A 16,184-nucleotide genomic window follows, 5' to 3' on the forward strand; every position below is an offset into this window, starting at 1 on the left:
AGGGGAGGGAGGATAGGTTTAGCGTGAGCTTAAAAATAAACAGCTTTTTGTTTTCCGTCCTCTCAAGAAAGACCTGCTCTATAGTTTTAAAGCTTCTTTATTTGATTATATATATATATATATATATATATATAGAAGTGTCATTGCTTGTTTAAAAAAGATAATATTCGTAGTTTGTCTTTGAACTTACGTGCATTGAAAACAAGAATATTTAAAAAATATTTTTTTAAGAAAATAAAGCAAAATCTAAAGTCAAAAAATAAATGTTTTCGTGGAATAGTTCACAAATATAAATATTTTAGAATTTCTCAAATTATTCTTGAGGTTTAACTATAAACTAAACTATTAGTTTTAAGACTTACTTCAATTTGTTTTTATTCAAGCAAAATTACAACGTTCTATCGTGTACGCTATTTAGCAGCTTTTTTGCGATACCTTAACTACTCACCTGTTTTCCTACGTGCTTACGTGACTGTTTCGCTCAAAAATTTGTTTTTTCTAAGTACAATGTAGAATAGTAAACTCATAAACTACAAAAAATAACAGTCATTACTACAGTTTCGCCATAAACAATAATCAAAAATATCTCAATTTTTAAGCATTTATACCAGGCTTCTTCCTTAAATTTTGAGTTTTACCAGTGCTATTCAAGTTACACGACACGTTCCAATCTTATAACTCGATAAATTTTTGAATTTCACTTGAAATCACTAGAAAAATAATGTTAAGAAATACGACTGAGATTTATTGTAAATAAAATTCACCGTTCGATCCTCCTAAATGTCTGCAGCCACAACTATAACAAAAAATTGCCTAGAAGTAAAAATTCAATAAGTCTCTGAGACTACAATACTGCGTCATCGGTTATGAAATGAGAGAAATGTACAGCTAAAAGAACTCGAGTTCCCAACAACGGTACATTCACAGTAGTTATTATTAAAGAATATTAATATAATATTAATAAAACAATGAAATAATAGTTATATTAGAGAAACAATACCGAAGAAAAGGTTTTCTCAGTCCGATTAACAAATGTCTAATTATATCGGGGTACAATAGGGCGTCAGGAATAAAGGAAAATTTAATACCAGGCGACCTACGCTTTTAGCACCGGTAACTACCAGGTGAGTATAACAACCGTCCTTCTTACGAAACGGCTGCAGCGCTACAGAATCCCAGCGCGAGGACACGTACGAACGAATGCAACGTTAAATTTGGATTTGTTGTGCGGATTGTATTTATTGGAGCACGCAATGTCTGGGTCACGTTCGTTGAACTGTGGCCTCGTCACCAGTAGTTCGAGTCAGGCGAGTTAATATTGGCAAAGACTGCGCGAAATGTATAAAAAAGGACGTTGCGCCGTTTAATCTGAAAAATGCTGGGGGGACTTAAGTTAACACTTAAGTGGAAAAAGGAAGGGTGTAGTCCGGCAATTTCCTGGGTGAGCGTGGTGGCGACTAGCGCGTGAACGTCGAACGGAGGACGTCGATCGAGAGAACGGCAAACGATACACGGCACAGCGGAAGGTAAATGCATGGGAGATCGCTGATAGTGGACTCTGTGGACTATGGAGCGTGGAGACCGGTGGAGAGCGAGAAGAATGCGCGAAACGTTCCTGGAGCGAGAGAGACGCACTCGCTACTGGCGCGACCACGGCGGCTGCAACGTGACCGATGCACCACGTGATCGGCTAGGCCAATTGAATCTCTCGCGTAGTCCGCGGTCACGTTGCACTCGGCGTGGCCCGATTGGCCCCTCTCGCCTGTGTCCCCCCTTCTCCTGCATCACACAACTTTGTCTCGTCGTCCTCTTCGAACGTTCGAACCTCGCAACCTCCTGTCGGCCTCCACCTTCGTTCCGCCTCGCATATGCGATCCAAACTCGAAACCGCGCTCGCTCCAGTTTTCCCAGTCGATATTTTCGTTTCTCGATCCAATCCAGTCTCCCCCCTTCCCCCTCGTCTTACCACAGCTTTCCTTATCTAGTCGACAGTCCGACTCTTTCTACGATTCAAAACAACGAACTTTCGAGTGTCGCTACGCTTGTGCATATGTTTTTCTGTGTGTGTATGTGTGTGTTATTTGCAGAGTGACCAGTGCACGTTGTTTATCAATTTTCACAAATTTGCGTCATCCTTTCTGATATCGTGTTTCTTGATTTCTTCCTCGATACGAGTTACCAGTACCAAGCAGGTTTGTAGTGGCGCGAACTGCGTACTGTGTTGACAGCAGCTACTCGCCTACATACTTCCCGTCGATAAAACAGTATATATAACTTTTTTTTTCTAGTTACTGTTCTCTTATACCGTAACATATTTTTCTCTTCAAATAATAACGCGCAGCAAGCTGATTCATCGATCGGTATTCGCGAATCGTTGGTCTGCAATTTAAAAATTCCGAGAATACTCGTACATTTTATAGAAAATCTATAATGATTTTAGTGTTTTGCTGGTTGTACTAGAGTTTGTCGAGTCAAGCGTGAAATACCGTCCATGTAAAACGGTTGGTACTCTGAAAAGAAAAACAAAAGAAGGATGCTGTGATTAAGGGTGATCGATGTAGTGTACAGAGGGGCGAGTGGAGTATATCGGTCACTTTGAAATAATGTAATACGAGTAGTATAATTGGCCGTAATACGTCAACCTCCGCAACACAGTAGTCTAATGCGATCAAGTAGAATTGGCCGTGATATGTCAGCCAGCACAATAGTATACGCGTTACGCGATAAATGCATGGACGATTGATGGCAAAAAATTGTCCGAATTTTGAGTGTTTCAGAAACCTTTGAAAATTATATATAGCTGACCTTGTGAAATTAATCAAATCCAGAGTTAAGTGGAGGTGGGAATATTTGTGAAATCATCGAGAGAGATAATCTATCTACTGGACCATCATTTTTCTAAATGGCGAAATTATCCGGTCGATCCGACAGTCTCGTTCCATGGAATCCTTTGTGGGAAATACGAAAGAAACGTGATGGAACTCGAACAATATCGTTGGCGATTGATTTTTCACTCCCGACTGGATCTGATTTATAAATTTCGCCGAGGCACTTTAACGTCGATCCATCAATAGCAGTCGAGCTTTGGCAAAAAGTTGATTTTTAAACTGATCAAGGTCACTTAAACAGAGTGCAATAACGCGCTGGGCGAAGATTGCATCTCGATTTGATGAATCTCGTAAAGTGTACTCTCGCGCGTGTATGTGAGCTTGGGAGGGGGGGGGGGGGGGAGTTAATAGAATTTTCATGGAGCTTTAAATCCTCGTTTCGTGGCTGGACCGGTTATGGCAGCATCCGGCTGTGGTTAATTTTCCAAGCAACCAAAGAGCTCGGGACGCATTAATTTCACAGACGCGACGGCACGTTTCCATTACAAGCCGCAACATGGTTGCTTCGACTGTAACAAATTGGCCCCTCGAAAATGAAATGCCCATCCCCTTAAGAGGATCCCCCATTCCGACTTTACAGATCGAAAACGCCTTTTAACGCTACACGCCGTTATTTCAAGACTATTTTCATCGTGTCAGGAATTTCTTCTCTTTGTAGTAAAGACATTGGATTCTCGAAAAGACGAAAAAGTTTCTTCCAATAATTGCTTTTTTATTGCGAAAACGATTTGTAGATTGAAAAAACTTGCTTCTTTGATATATAGAAGAATTCTTAGCGAATGCAGTAAACTTAAACAAAATTATTTTGGACGAGAAATAACGTGTGTATCGTTGACTATCTGTTTTTAATAAATAACATTGTAAAGTTTATATGTGGGTGGGAAAAACTTGAAATAAAATTGCTGAATTATATAACACAAATTATTGTAACACATCGGGACGTAATAATTTACTTTAATTAATTTGTGGAAAATATTGTAGGATATTAATAGAATATTATAATTTTATATAATAGTTTCTCTCTCTCTGATACAGAGATTATATATACTGCATTTTGTAATAAATTTTAATATTTTGTTTTCCTTTCAATGCGTGAATCGTTATTATAACAATAATAATTTATTTTGTTATTTTACTTAGTTTTTCCTATTTACAGCATTATCCACTTAATGCTATAATTAATTCTCAGTACTCATAAAAAATTAAATTCGTTAGCGCAGGTACACGGAGATAATATTAAAGTAAATTTTAATGTGTGTTCACAGTTCTGGTGCTATATCTTATTTACATTCGAAGGAAAACTGACTTAATTCAGTGGTATTTCAAACGTCACAAGGTAATTTATGATATAATTTCTTTAAAAAAGAATTAAATCATTTATAGTTAGTTGAATGAATAAATACTTTTCAAACTTTAATTACTACGGACGAGTCCACAGGAAAAATAGTACTGAATAATACTTTAAAAATTTTTAATATCATTTTTACGATTCACTGCTGTAATTTTTCCTTCACAGAGAAATTGAGATTAGAAAGAAAAGAATGTTATAAAACAGATTCATAGGAGGAATTTTTTATATTATAATAATTAATAAGAAATAACTTTAATAACACTTTTTCGTACTACTAATATTGCTCAGGTTACATAAAAATCCGTTTAAGTGTAAATTCGGTCGATATAGCCTGCAAAAATGATTCTGTAACTCATTAAATATGAACAATGTTAAATGCGGAGTGAATATTTTTTTTTTAATATTATTCATATTTAAGGAGTTATAGAATTATTTTTGCAGGCTATCGACCTAACGAAGTATACCTAGATAGATTTTAATATAACTTGAAAAATATTAGTAATATGAAACCAGGTTATTGAACATTTTTTATCATCGTTCCATATCTACAAAAACTCTCATAAATCTTTTCAATCTTATTAATATTTTCCAAGCTTGATAACAATTCATGCAGACTTCTAGCCTAAACATATTATTACGTCACTTGGAAAATATATAGACAGTATTAAAAAATTGTATGAAAGTTTTCTTATCAGAATCGGTCATTCTTTCTGGGGTTTCTAGCTTGAAGTAAACCGTGACAATCAGGTACTTATATGATAATTTATGAATGTACAAAGTAACCAGTTCTTTTGTGTAATGTTTGTGTAAAGTAAATGTTTGTGCGCTGGTAAGTCAATAAGTGGTGCAAACTAATGTAGTTTTTTTAAGCTTTTACTGCAAATGCAGTAAAAATTCGAGGAGATCCATGCAGAAGCTTATATACATATAGCAATTTTAAAAATAAATGAACATTATTCTAGCTTTTACTTAGGGACCATAGTAAAACTTTATAAAATTTTTCTAATAATTAGTCTTACATATAACAGACGCTAATAGAGCGTTCTTATTTTTACTATATACGCTTTAAAATTTACCAAATTGAAAAAATATGATGATGGTACTGTAAAATACAATAAAAGTTCCTGTATATATTTTTCACTGAATTTAACTGTAATATCCTCTCCGTATATTCTGTATTACTTCGTGTACAGCAAAAATATTATCAAGCAGAAAATTTTGCTATTTAGGCAACAGTAAATTATTACTTTAACCAGAAAATATTGTTGAAATTGCAATACTTATTTATCGAGCCAATTATTGTTGATTCTAAGATTCTAACTTTTATCCTGGTCGAGTCGATAACGAGTTCCATTTATTGAAAATCAAAGGTCAACGATACACCATTATTTCTTGTTCGATTTCATTGTTTTTGGGTTTCCTTAAAGAGTTTTTTTTTATCAAAGAAAATTGTTCTCTCAATTTATTAATTTTCTTTACAATATAAAAGCAGTTATTTAAAAAGATTTTTTGCAAACTTTCACATCCTTGTTGCAAAGGAATTTCTGATATTTAAAAAATATAAAATAAAGATTGAATTCAGAGTTAAAGCAACGCCATATATACCGTGAACAAGCGTTTTCGATCTGCAATATCGATACAGGAAATCCCCTTAATACTTCACCATTATCCACGAATTTGCCACGATTTTGGGAAAAGTTCACGGGTATATACCTTGATTTTCAGTGAAATATCGCTTCAGGGTTGCCTGGTGCAAAAAGATATAGCACTGGAAAGGCGATTCAAGCCTCGACCATTCTTCAGCAGGGATTCGATTTGCGCTAAAGCGAACAAGGCTGAACCAATCGAACGGACCATCGTGAACGACTTTTGGTACCGGAAACGTACGTTCCAGCGGAAGTAGATGGTTCGTTAACCTTTAAATCCCCACCATTCGTCCTTAGAAACAAAGTAGAATCTAAAAAACTGTTTTACGAAAATTAACTATTTTTTCAATCAATTTACCTCATAGTGAAAATTTAATGATTAATATAACCTGTATTAAACTGTTATTTGTGCAGAATTGATGAGTTTTGTTTGGGGCACAGAACAACTCGCCCACAATTAAGATATATCGGTATATAGAAAAAGAGAACAATAATGAAGGCCTGATTCGTTCAACAGAGTGTGAAGGACGATTGGAAGAGAAGCAGTGAATATAAGTATATATATATATATATATATATACACACACATATACATATACATGTGTGAGAATGGCGTCGGGTTGAAGCGTTTAAGAGGAAAAAGTACAGAAAAGGATGACGGGTAGCCGTAGCAGCCAATTGAGCCAGAGCGTATCGGTGCAGGGTGATGGGAAGAAGCACACGGTCCACTGGTTCCGCAAAGGACTCAGGTTGCACGATAATCCCTCCCTGAGGGAGGGACTAGCCGGTGCCTCCACCTTCAGATGCGTGTTCGTGCTCGACCCTTGGTTCGCCGGAAGCACCAACGTAGGCATCAACAAGTGGAGGTAATGGACCACGATGATTCTTCAGGATTCCCGAATATTTAATTTAAGATACCAAAAAAACCCTCTTTTTTGCCACAGGTTCCTCCTGCAGTGCTTGGAGGACCTAGACAGATCATTGAGGAAATTAAACTCTCGTCTCTTCGTGATCCGAGGACAACCAGCCGATGCTTTGCCAAAACTCTTCAAGGAATGGGGCACGACCAACTTAACTTTCGAGGAGGACCCGGAACCGTTTGGTCGCGTCCGGGACCACAACATTTCGGCGCTCTGCAAAGAACTTGGTATCTCAGTCGTCCAGAACGTCTCGCATACTCTCTACAAATTGGACGAGTGAGTCCCGATAGCTTTGCCAATTAGACAATGCTTCCCCCTTGAAGTTATATACGGATCAAAATTCTCAACCCTCCTTATCCTCCAGACACCGATGCTCCTTTCGCGTTGAAAGGAAAACGACGCTTTCGCTGTTCGCGTCGTTGAATTCGTTTGCATATCAATCGGGATGCTTCGAACGATCCAGAGTCCCGTCGCACACTTTGCGCGAATTACCGGCCTTAACTTTCAATGAGAAACTTTTCGCTTTTAATAACTCAAAATGGAACAGATTTTTCTCTTCGAGTGCTTATCAGCAGCCCATTTGGTTGAGTAAGATTGGTGCATTGGAATGTTGACGAAAAGTTACAAGTTTTTCAATCGCCGAGCGTTCCTCAGGAAGATTGATCGAAGCTTTTGAACCTGTGTTGTAGGATTATTGAGAAAAATGGAGGAAAGCCACCGTTGACCTATCATCAATTCCAGAACGTCGTGGCTAGTATGGAACCACCCGAGCCTCCTGTGCCCACGGTTACTCAGACTTGCATAGGCGACGCCTATACGCCACTCAAGGAAGACCACGATGACCACTATGGCGTCCCGACGCTCGAGGAACTCGGTATTTCCTGTGTTTTTTTTTTTTCATAATAAATCTCAAGGGAGGTCGACATCCTTGGTTATATATTGTAATTAGGGAGAGAAAGAGGGGAGGGTAGTTTTCGTTGATAATATATGTTACGTGCTAGAGAAATTAAGGGTCGAGGAACATCTCTTGCGTTAGCGTCTATATTTAAAATAACAAGTGCACTGCGTACACTTCTTCTATTTTCGCCAACGAGAAAACAGCGCGGACACGTGCCAACTTTCCGCCCTTAATACGACCTACTTTTCTCTTTCTCTCGCAACCATCAACAACTAGCTTTCCCACGAAAAGCTTTGATGCACTAGTTCAGTTTAACGAAAGTATTAATGAAATAGTAATGTTTTTTTTTGTTATTATAGCGTTGAGTAATAATTTTATTATACTTTGTTAATTACGATAGCACGAATAAGTTGCTCATTTTTCATTGTAAGATTAGGCAGGGAAAAATATTGAACATTGCAAAACCTAGTGCTTTATTTGTGAATTTTTAATTATTTGTAAGAATAAGTTTTGTATCAGGGCCAAACTGACCAAGTCTGGTTAAGACGTGGTTAACTTTGAGGTAGTTTGATAACTATGTAAAAATGATGTATAAAATTTGTAATTTTTCTGAATGACAGATTTTAATATCAGAGCATATATTAAAAACTTGCTAATGATTAGGAGCTCATTTTTCCAAAAATTGAAGTTAAAAACATATGTTTAAAAGATTATGTGAGAAAAGAGAGAATATGCAGATTTTATTTTGCAAAAAATTTCATATTTGTGAAAATGTGGGAGAGATTTACTTCTTTCGCTCTCTGTCGTACCGACCAGGTAATGATAGAGAGAATTACGAAGGATGAATTTAATCCCTTCGTTTTGTTGGTAGGCTTACATTTAAATACTTGGGAGAAAGAAGAAAGAAATATTAAATTTTGTTTTGGTTAAATATTGAATATTTATTGGAGGAATTTTGAGAGTTAATCTTTCTCCCAACGATGAGGCGATGATACGAAGGATCTCGAAGGTTGAAATTGAACTTTTTGCTTTGTTCGTATAGGCTTCGACACGGAGGGTCTTCTACCACCCGTCTGGGTGGGAGGGGAAAGCGAGGCTTTGGCAAGGCTGGAACGTCATCTCGAGAGAAAAGCTTGGGTCGCAAGTTTTGGCCGGCCAAAAATGACACCTCAGTCCCTGCTACCCAGTCAGACCGGACTCTCCCCGTACTTGCGCTTTGGATGCCTCAGCACGAGGCTATTCTACTATCAGCTCACCGATCTTTACAAAAAGGTAAAATACCAGCGAAGCTGTCCACAACTATATATATATATATATACATATATACCCTGAAAATAGTGTGAATTCTGAAATTGAAAAATTTTCAGATAAAAAAAGCCGTACCACCACTGTCCCTACACGGGCAACTCTTGTGGCGTGAATTTTTTTACTGCGCAGCTACGAAGAACCCGAACTTTGATCGAATGCACGGGAACCCGATTTGCGTGCAAATACCTTGGGACAAGAACGTGGAGGCCCTGGCGAAATGGGCGAACGTGAGTAAAAATTCTCCGGTTGGTAAGGAGAAGCTTTCAATTTTTCGAGAGGTCATAAATACCGCAATGCGATTCTTTTTTCTTTTATCGAGCTTCCCTCGTAAAGAACAGAGGTGAAAAGCCCCTTTTCTTGTTTTATTCTCATAAAACTGGGTAACGAGTATCCGTTCGCTCCAAAGTGGCAATCTCGAAAGAAGGAGGAATACGCGTGCCTCTCGATATGGACAGGAGCTTCCAGGGACTTTTGCTATAACGATAATGTAGAGCAAACAAAAATAGTCCTTCTCCCGCCCTCTACCTCCAATCTCTCGAAAACCAAAGTCACATGAGAAATGTGAATTCTGAATTTAAGATTTTCTTTGCTTTTTCTTTCCTCATTTTTACCAGGGTCAGACTGGGTTCCCGTGGATCGACGCAATAATGACCCAATTGAGGGAGGAAGGCTGGATCCATCATTTAGCCAGACACGCCGTAGCTTGCTTCTTGACCAGAGGTGACCTTTGGATCTCTTGGGAAGAAGGAATGAAGGTAGAATAATATCACAGGTCCCATTGACATTTGCAGAATGTCTTTCTTTGTCATAACAAAGACATAAAGAACCCTCGAGGAAAGTAATTCTGCGGAATAAAACTAAGAGAAAATTCACTATTTCAGGTGTTCGATGAATTACTGCTGGATGCTGATTGGTCGGTGAATGCAGGAATGTGGATGTGGTTGTCCTGTAGTTCGTTCTTCCAGCAGTTCTTTCACTGCTACTGTCCAGTGCGTTTTGGCAGAAAAGCGGATCCGAATGGTGACTACATAAGGTAGGAAAACTGGGTCTATGTTGTTAGATGAAAAGTTTTAAGCCCGAAGAGATGAAAAATGAGGAGAAAACTAGTGGTTTGACTTCGCAGGCGTTACTTGCCGATCTTGAAGAATTTCCCTACTAGGTACATCCATGAGCCTTGGAACGCTCCCTTGAGCATTCAGCGTGCAGCAAAATGCATCATAGGCAAAGAGTACTCGCTGCCAATAGTGAACCACAGCAAAACCTCGAGGATCAACATAGAACGGATGAAGCAGGTGTACCAACAGCTGAATAAGTACCGCGGTAACGGTGAGTGTAAGTTGATCGTTCGTATTTTTCTTCCAATCTTCCAATGGTACGTTTTCCCTTTCGGATGAATGCGAGAGCGAATTTACGTAATCGTACCCAACATATACACGTACGAAGAGTTGCAAACAAACATTACTAGACTTTGTCTATATTTAGGGGAATGTAGCTGAATTTGGACCAGCAGAGCAATTTTTGGAAAGTAGAGAAATAGGAATAATTTGATTAAGAATAAATTAAGAATCATTAAACATTCTGCATGAATCTAGAAAATATATTAAAATATTATTGTCTAATGTAACAAATGAAAGATACGAAACTTTTATTAAAAAAATTACGTTTTATTTGAATTAAAGAAACCAGTGTGCTAATTTAGATCGATAGGATTTTAAAACGAGCCATCAATTATGCGAAGTACAATTGACATAAAATTTGTTTTTTTGGAGTCACTCTTGTGTAAGACTATCATATACCTTTGAAGTTTCGTCGGTGGTCTAATTTATATATATATATATATATATATAATAATATCGAACGAAACAATAAATAACGCTGGACTTTAAGAACCGTACATAGCTCTGTCATTGTTAGCTACACTGATCGCTGAAATTGACTTCTCTTCTTCGCAGAAAGCAGCCTCAGAGGAGAAATGGTCGGTAAGTGAATTTTTATCGGGGTCGATTACTTACCTGTGAAAGTACTACCTGCAGCCTACCATCAATTTCATTCGAAACGATTGCACAGTTGGCGAAAGTGAATAATTTCTGTGAATCACTCCCAAGGTATACCAGCTGCGCTACCATTTTCTACGAACGACCGGAAGGACATGGCGGAGAACCGGAAGAGCCATCGGAGGGAAATTGACCATTCAGTCCAGTCACAACAAAAGCAACAGCAACATCAAACGCAACGATTACCACAGTGACGTCTAATGCGATCGATCAGGTTATTCCTCGATCGAATGTATTTTCTATTTCTTCCTCTATCACTCTCACTCTCTCTCTCTCTCTCTCTCTTTCTCTATTCCATGAAAGTTTGAAAACTTTTACGAGAAAAGCTTTGCCAAAGGATGACAAAATTCGTGTAAAGATAAGCGAAACGGAAGTGAGACGGCGAGGGCATGAAACGCTGGCGGAGTTTAAGGGGATGTAGTACAATGGGCGATCCAATAAATTGTCTTCCACCTACAACATACAATAGGTCTTTATGTTTCGGTCAGCGGCCATACTCAGTGTCTACCAATCAGGATCTATACACTATGTATGCAAATTCGCACGAACAACCAATGCACTCTCGTTGAGAAATGTCTATCATTGTTTATAAATTGTAAATAACTGGCTGCACAGTGAGTCAGCACCAAAAAATAAAGTGCATATTTTCAGAAATAGAACAAGTTTTCTTAATAAACATTTCACTTACCTCTTTCACCCTTGGTTCCTCTTCTCTTCCCCTGGATAGAATAAAAATTAAATGGCAGAGGGTATCTTTGCATCTTAAATGAAAAGAGGGGTAAAAGATATCAGGAACGAAGAAAATTGCATGCTACCAATTCGTTCTAGTACATATATATATATATATATATATATATCTAAGAAAAAAAAAGAACGTGACTAACGGTTGGATCGTTTTTAAATTGGACAAGAAAATGATGATGTGGTCTAGCACTTGCGATTTAATGGTACTTCATCCAAGATGTCCGATGCAATTGATCATTCAACGGAATCTGTTTTACTACAAAAAGTTGATAATACGTTTTCGTCTCTATTGTATCAACGAGATTATACGAAAAGAGAGCGCTCGGCTCCCGCTTGTAGCTCGTCGAATCATCTAATTGACGTACTTTTTTTAGCTACATCACACCGCAAAATCGACTTCAAAATATACGTATAGAGAGTTAACTAGTAACGGCGAACGACTTCACTACACAATCTTCTCTTCTCAACGCGTTGCTTCTAACTTTTTACCATTTTTTAATCATCCCACTGCACCTTCCCCATCTTTGCTCTCTCTCTTTTCATGTATCTCACTCTTTCTCTCGCTCTCCTCTTCGAAGCTACACCTATTCCTTCTCTATCCTTGTTCAACTGTTGTCTTAGAAAAAACGGAGTTTCTGCACGCACTCGCACGCAATGTTATTATATATCTGTATATATATGTATATATATATTTGTATATGCGTATATATATAATAATCTGTGCCGACACGTGCGCGTGCGCTGACAGAACTTGCGCCATTTTGGTATTTCTTTATTCTTTTTTTTTCATGTCAACAAATGATATATTTTTAGTGCCTATAGTACTTATAGTTTTACAGTACAGTTTTTTTTCATTAGATTTAAACAATTACAAATGAACATTCTCAACACTCAGAAAGAAAACCGAAGCATCAGTTTCTACACTCTCTCTCGCGCGATTCATATGTTCACTCATGCACACATTTTTCTCATTCTAACACTCGCAAATTCTCCCTTTCTTTCATTCCTGTCATTCCTGTGCCTCGATCCCGCACGTGCGTGTGCGCGTGTGTATGTGAAATTCATGCAGAATTCGATGTGATTTTATCAGGCCAGATGTTGAATTTCGAGGCCTCTTCGCTCGTTTTCCCGGAACATTGGCCCGTGCGGACAAGGAGTAGAACGATGGCATTGGACGAAACTCACTGGGGAATATGATAATAAGGAAAAGACGAGTTTTCAATACGAGAGATCTCTCCCATTCAGCAGCAGAAGACAGAAGATTCGCGTTCAACTTTTAAGAAAAAAAAAGTACAATATAAAAAGTTTCCTGTCGAGTTACAACGTTGATCATGGGCAAATTTGCAACCTACGACAGGCTTTGCAAATTTATATTTTTAATGTTTAACAATTATGTAGTGACAACTATTTTAGTCGTTTCTTCGCAGTCCAATGCAAATTTACAAGGTAAGCAGTGGGTTGCAAAGTGGCCATAAACGTTGTAATTGCACAAATATTTGTTCGAGTTTATTACAGAAGTCTTAGATGTGTGACGAAATGGCAATTGGGCTCGACAGCAGGGTTTCGACGATCATTATTTTACTATTATACAGGGTGTCTCATAAATCGATACCGACCCGAGAACTTTAAGTCGAATATCTAATTCTGTGTGAAGAGAACTTTGATAGAATTTTCGAATATCGTTGATATTTACCCAGTTATATAAAAGAGTATATTTAAGCCAAGAAGTTCCATAAATTCTTATAAAACAGGGCAAACATTGAGAATATAAAATATATTTATCAATTTCTCGAAGATTTGCTAATGACGAAAAGAGCTTAAAAACTTTTTTCACATAGTTATATATATATTTTTCATGCCACACGAAAAACACATTAAAATTCTTTTCTCTCGACGACTCCCGCAAAAAAAATAATTCAGTGGAAATTTTCAAGGTCATCCTCGTCTATTCGTGTGTACAGGAGAACTTGGGAGATCCTAAAGGATTTATTTACGACGAAACGCATCGTTCGACCTGGACACCGTCGGGGATGGTTGCCAAACTGATTGGAACGCGGATGGGAACCTCGAATGGACATTTTAGGAGTGCTAAAAATTTGTAAGGATACCATGTCTCCCCTGGGAAGAATAAGGAACGATTTAACCGCGTATAGGTAGATCGTGCGATGGGAGAAGAATGCGATTAAATCGTGAAAAGTTTTCGGTGGTTGGTGGGAGTTTTAAAGCAGCTGTCATTATCCCTAGGAACGAGTGCAACGTGCACCGAGGCTGATACTAGAACGAATTGGCTCGTTTGAGAGTAACCGAGGTCCGTTTTACTACCACACCGGCTCATTTACGCTCGTCGCCGGGGCTGCCGGAGCTTCCGGCGAATTTCACACCGCAACACACTGTAAACCATTACAAAAGCCTTTATCTCATCCTGCGTGATATACCTCGTCTGTGTAAACGTGTCACATTCCACTGAATTACATCGCTCCTTCGCATTCCGAAAGAAGACGCGACTCTTCCACATGGTCTTCGATTAATTCGTAAAGCGATCCTGTCAGGATTCGCCCGGCCAACAAACCGTGTAATTTAATCAGCCTTCGAGGATTTGGCGCGGCACTTTGTTCTCATTGCCATCTGGCTAATCGTACGTGGCGATTGGAAAAAAGCAGAGATTAAAACCTTGCAATATTAATTTCGATGCTTCTCGACTATATACGATATACGTCGATCTTCAGGGTCGTTTACAGCACTGATATAACGCGAAATTCGAGTATCAATGTGAATAATTCGGTTATTACACATTCCTACGAGATGAGAAAGAAGGACAGGGCGATATCTCGCGATTTTGCGTCGCGTTCGAATAATTCTTAAAGCGATCCAGTCAAGATTCGCTCAGCCAATAATCCGTGTAATTTAATCGGGTCGCAAGGAGGATTTGGCACAGGACTCCGCTCGCTATTCTTACCTCGCCAATCACGGTAGTTGGGAAGAAGCACCGATCAAAGTCTTTGTACAATATTAATTCCGACGCTCCTCCGTTGCAACGTTGGTCTTCAGGGTTGTTTACGGCAGTAAAACGCGAAATTTGAGTACAGCGTGGATAATTCGGCCATTCCTGCGAGATAAGAGCGAACGACAGGACGATATTGGCGAGATACCATGTTGGGACGCACTTGGCGATACGAGGCTAACTCCGTCCTAAAAGGGATTACACCGTGGAAGCTACATTATAGTGACCTGAAAAGAAATCGCGATAAGCCACGCTACACCTGGCCTGTTATATTCGCGGCGTCATTTACCCGATAAGATCCCTTATCCCTGGAATTCCACGTGTAATCGTTAAGCGTAGGAAATGGAGAAAAAAAGCATGCAGAAATTGGGAGGCGTTGGGATGGGGGAGGGGGGGGGGGGTGGAAAAGAGCGCAATTGGAAAAAGAATCAGGGATAAGGTTGTTGGGACGTAGATGTGCGCGAACGATAGCACGATCGGATCGATAACCCTATTAATTAGCAGTCGGCCGCGTTTGTAAGCTCGACACGTAAGTGCAACCGTCCTCATCGTCCCAGGATGCCTCTCGTTGCTTCGCCCAATCAGATTACGAGAATCCCGTTCGTTTCGATATTTTTACGCAGGGGAAGAAAATTCCTCGAGTCCTAGTCGCTAACGCCCATAAAATCGATACGAGCTTTTTTCGATATATCCCAACCGATTTCGTTGAGATTCCATGCAACGTGGATCGATTGATCGTTCGTTAACGAATATCTTAATTAATCGCGCGCCTCGCGATGATTGGGAAGCTTGCTCGTTCATAGGCGAGCATTGTTGGAGGCAATTTTTAATGGACCTCGCGAAGATTTTCAATCCGAGATTAGCGCGATTCGTTTCCAATATCGAACGTGCCTCGATGTCTCTCGAGTAAAGCAGATCAACATCGCTATTAAGAAGCGCACCGCGCTATACAGGGATACGCCGAAATACGCTCCATCCCAGCAGACCCTGCCCCTTATCCCGCGCGAGAAACTGCATCGATAATTAAATTGAATCGATAGACCACAATTTCTCCCACCAAATATTCAATTACCGTGACGGATTAATGCAGTCCACGATTAAGGTAAGACAGAATGGAAAATGGAAAACTGCGGGTGATCGTTGCTCCGAGGATTTTCGGCCTTTGAAGCTTCCGTCAAATATATATATATATATGTGTGCGTGTGTGTAGATACACACAGGCAAAGTTTTTCATTTTATTCCGTACGAAACGCGAATGCAAAAATTCATTCATTTTTCTGAATATTAAAGGTATCAATTTTGTATATAAAACCATTTTGAAAGTACTATATATATTAAAATCCAAAAATGTTTTATGAAGAAAATTGATATTTA

General features: G+C 38.8%; 1 protein-coding gene across 1 annotated transcript; it reads left to right on the plus strand.

The window, feature by feature from the left end:
* Positions 1-1,772: 1,772 nt before the first annotated feature.
* On the plus strand, positions 1,773-11,716 carry phr6-4 ((6-4)-photolyase). Its single transcript, XM_066726564.1, has 12 exons — positions 1,773-2,192; positions 5,965-6,145; positions 6,300-6,751; positions 6,830-7,081; positions 7,495-7,679; positions 8,746-8,975; positions 9,071-9,238; positions 9,626-9,766; positions 9,893-10,044; positions 10,135-10,337; positions 10,964-10,990; positions 11,117-11,716. Exons 3-12 carry the CDS (start codon positions 6,540-6,542, stop codon positions 11,257-11,259), a joined length of 1,713 nt encoding a protein of 570 aa, XP_066582661.1. The 5' UTR covers positions 1,773-2,192; positions 5,965-6,145; positions 6,300-6,539; the 3' UTR covers positions 11,260-11,716.
* The last annotated feature ends 4,468 nt before the right edge of the window (positions 11,717-16,184 follow it).

Source organism: Prorops nasuta, unplaced genomic scaffold, assembly GCF_024137725.1.
Source record: "Prorops nasuta isolate Cenicafe-Biocafe unplaced genomic scaffold, Cenicafe_Pnas_1.2 PNAS00004, whole genome shotgun sequence".
Taxonomy (NCBI): domain Eukaryota; kingdom Metazoa; phylum Arthropoda; class Insecta; order Hymenoptera; family Bethylidae; genus Prorops; species Prorops nasuta.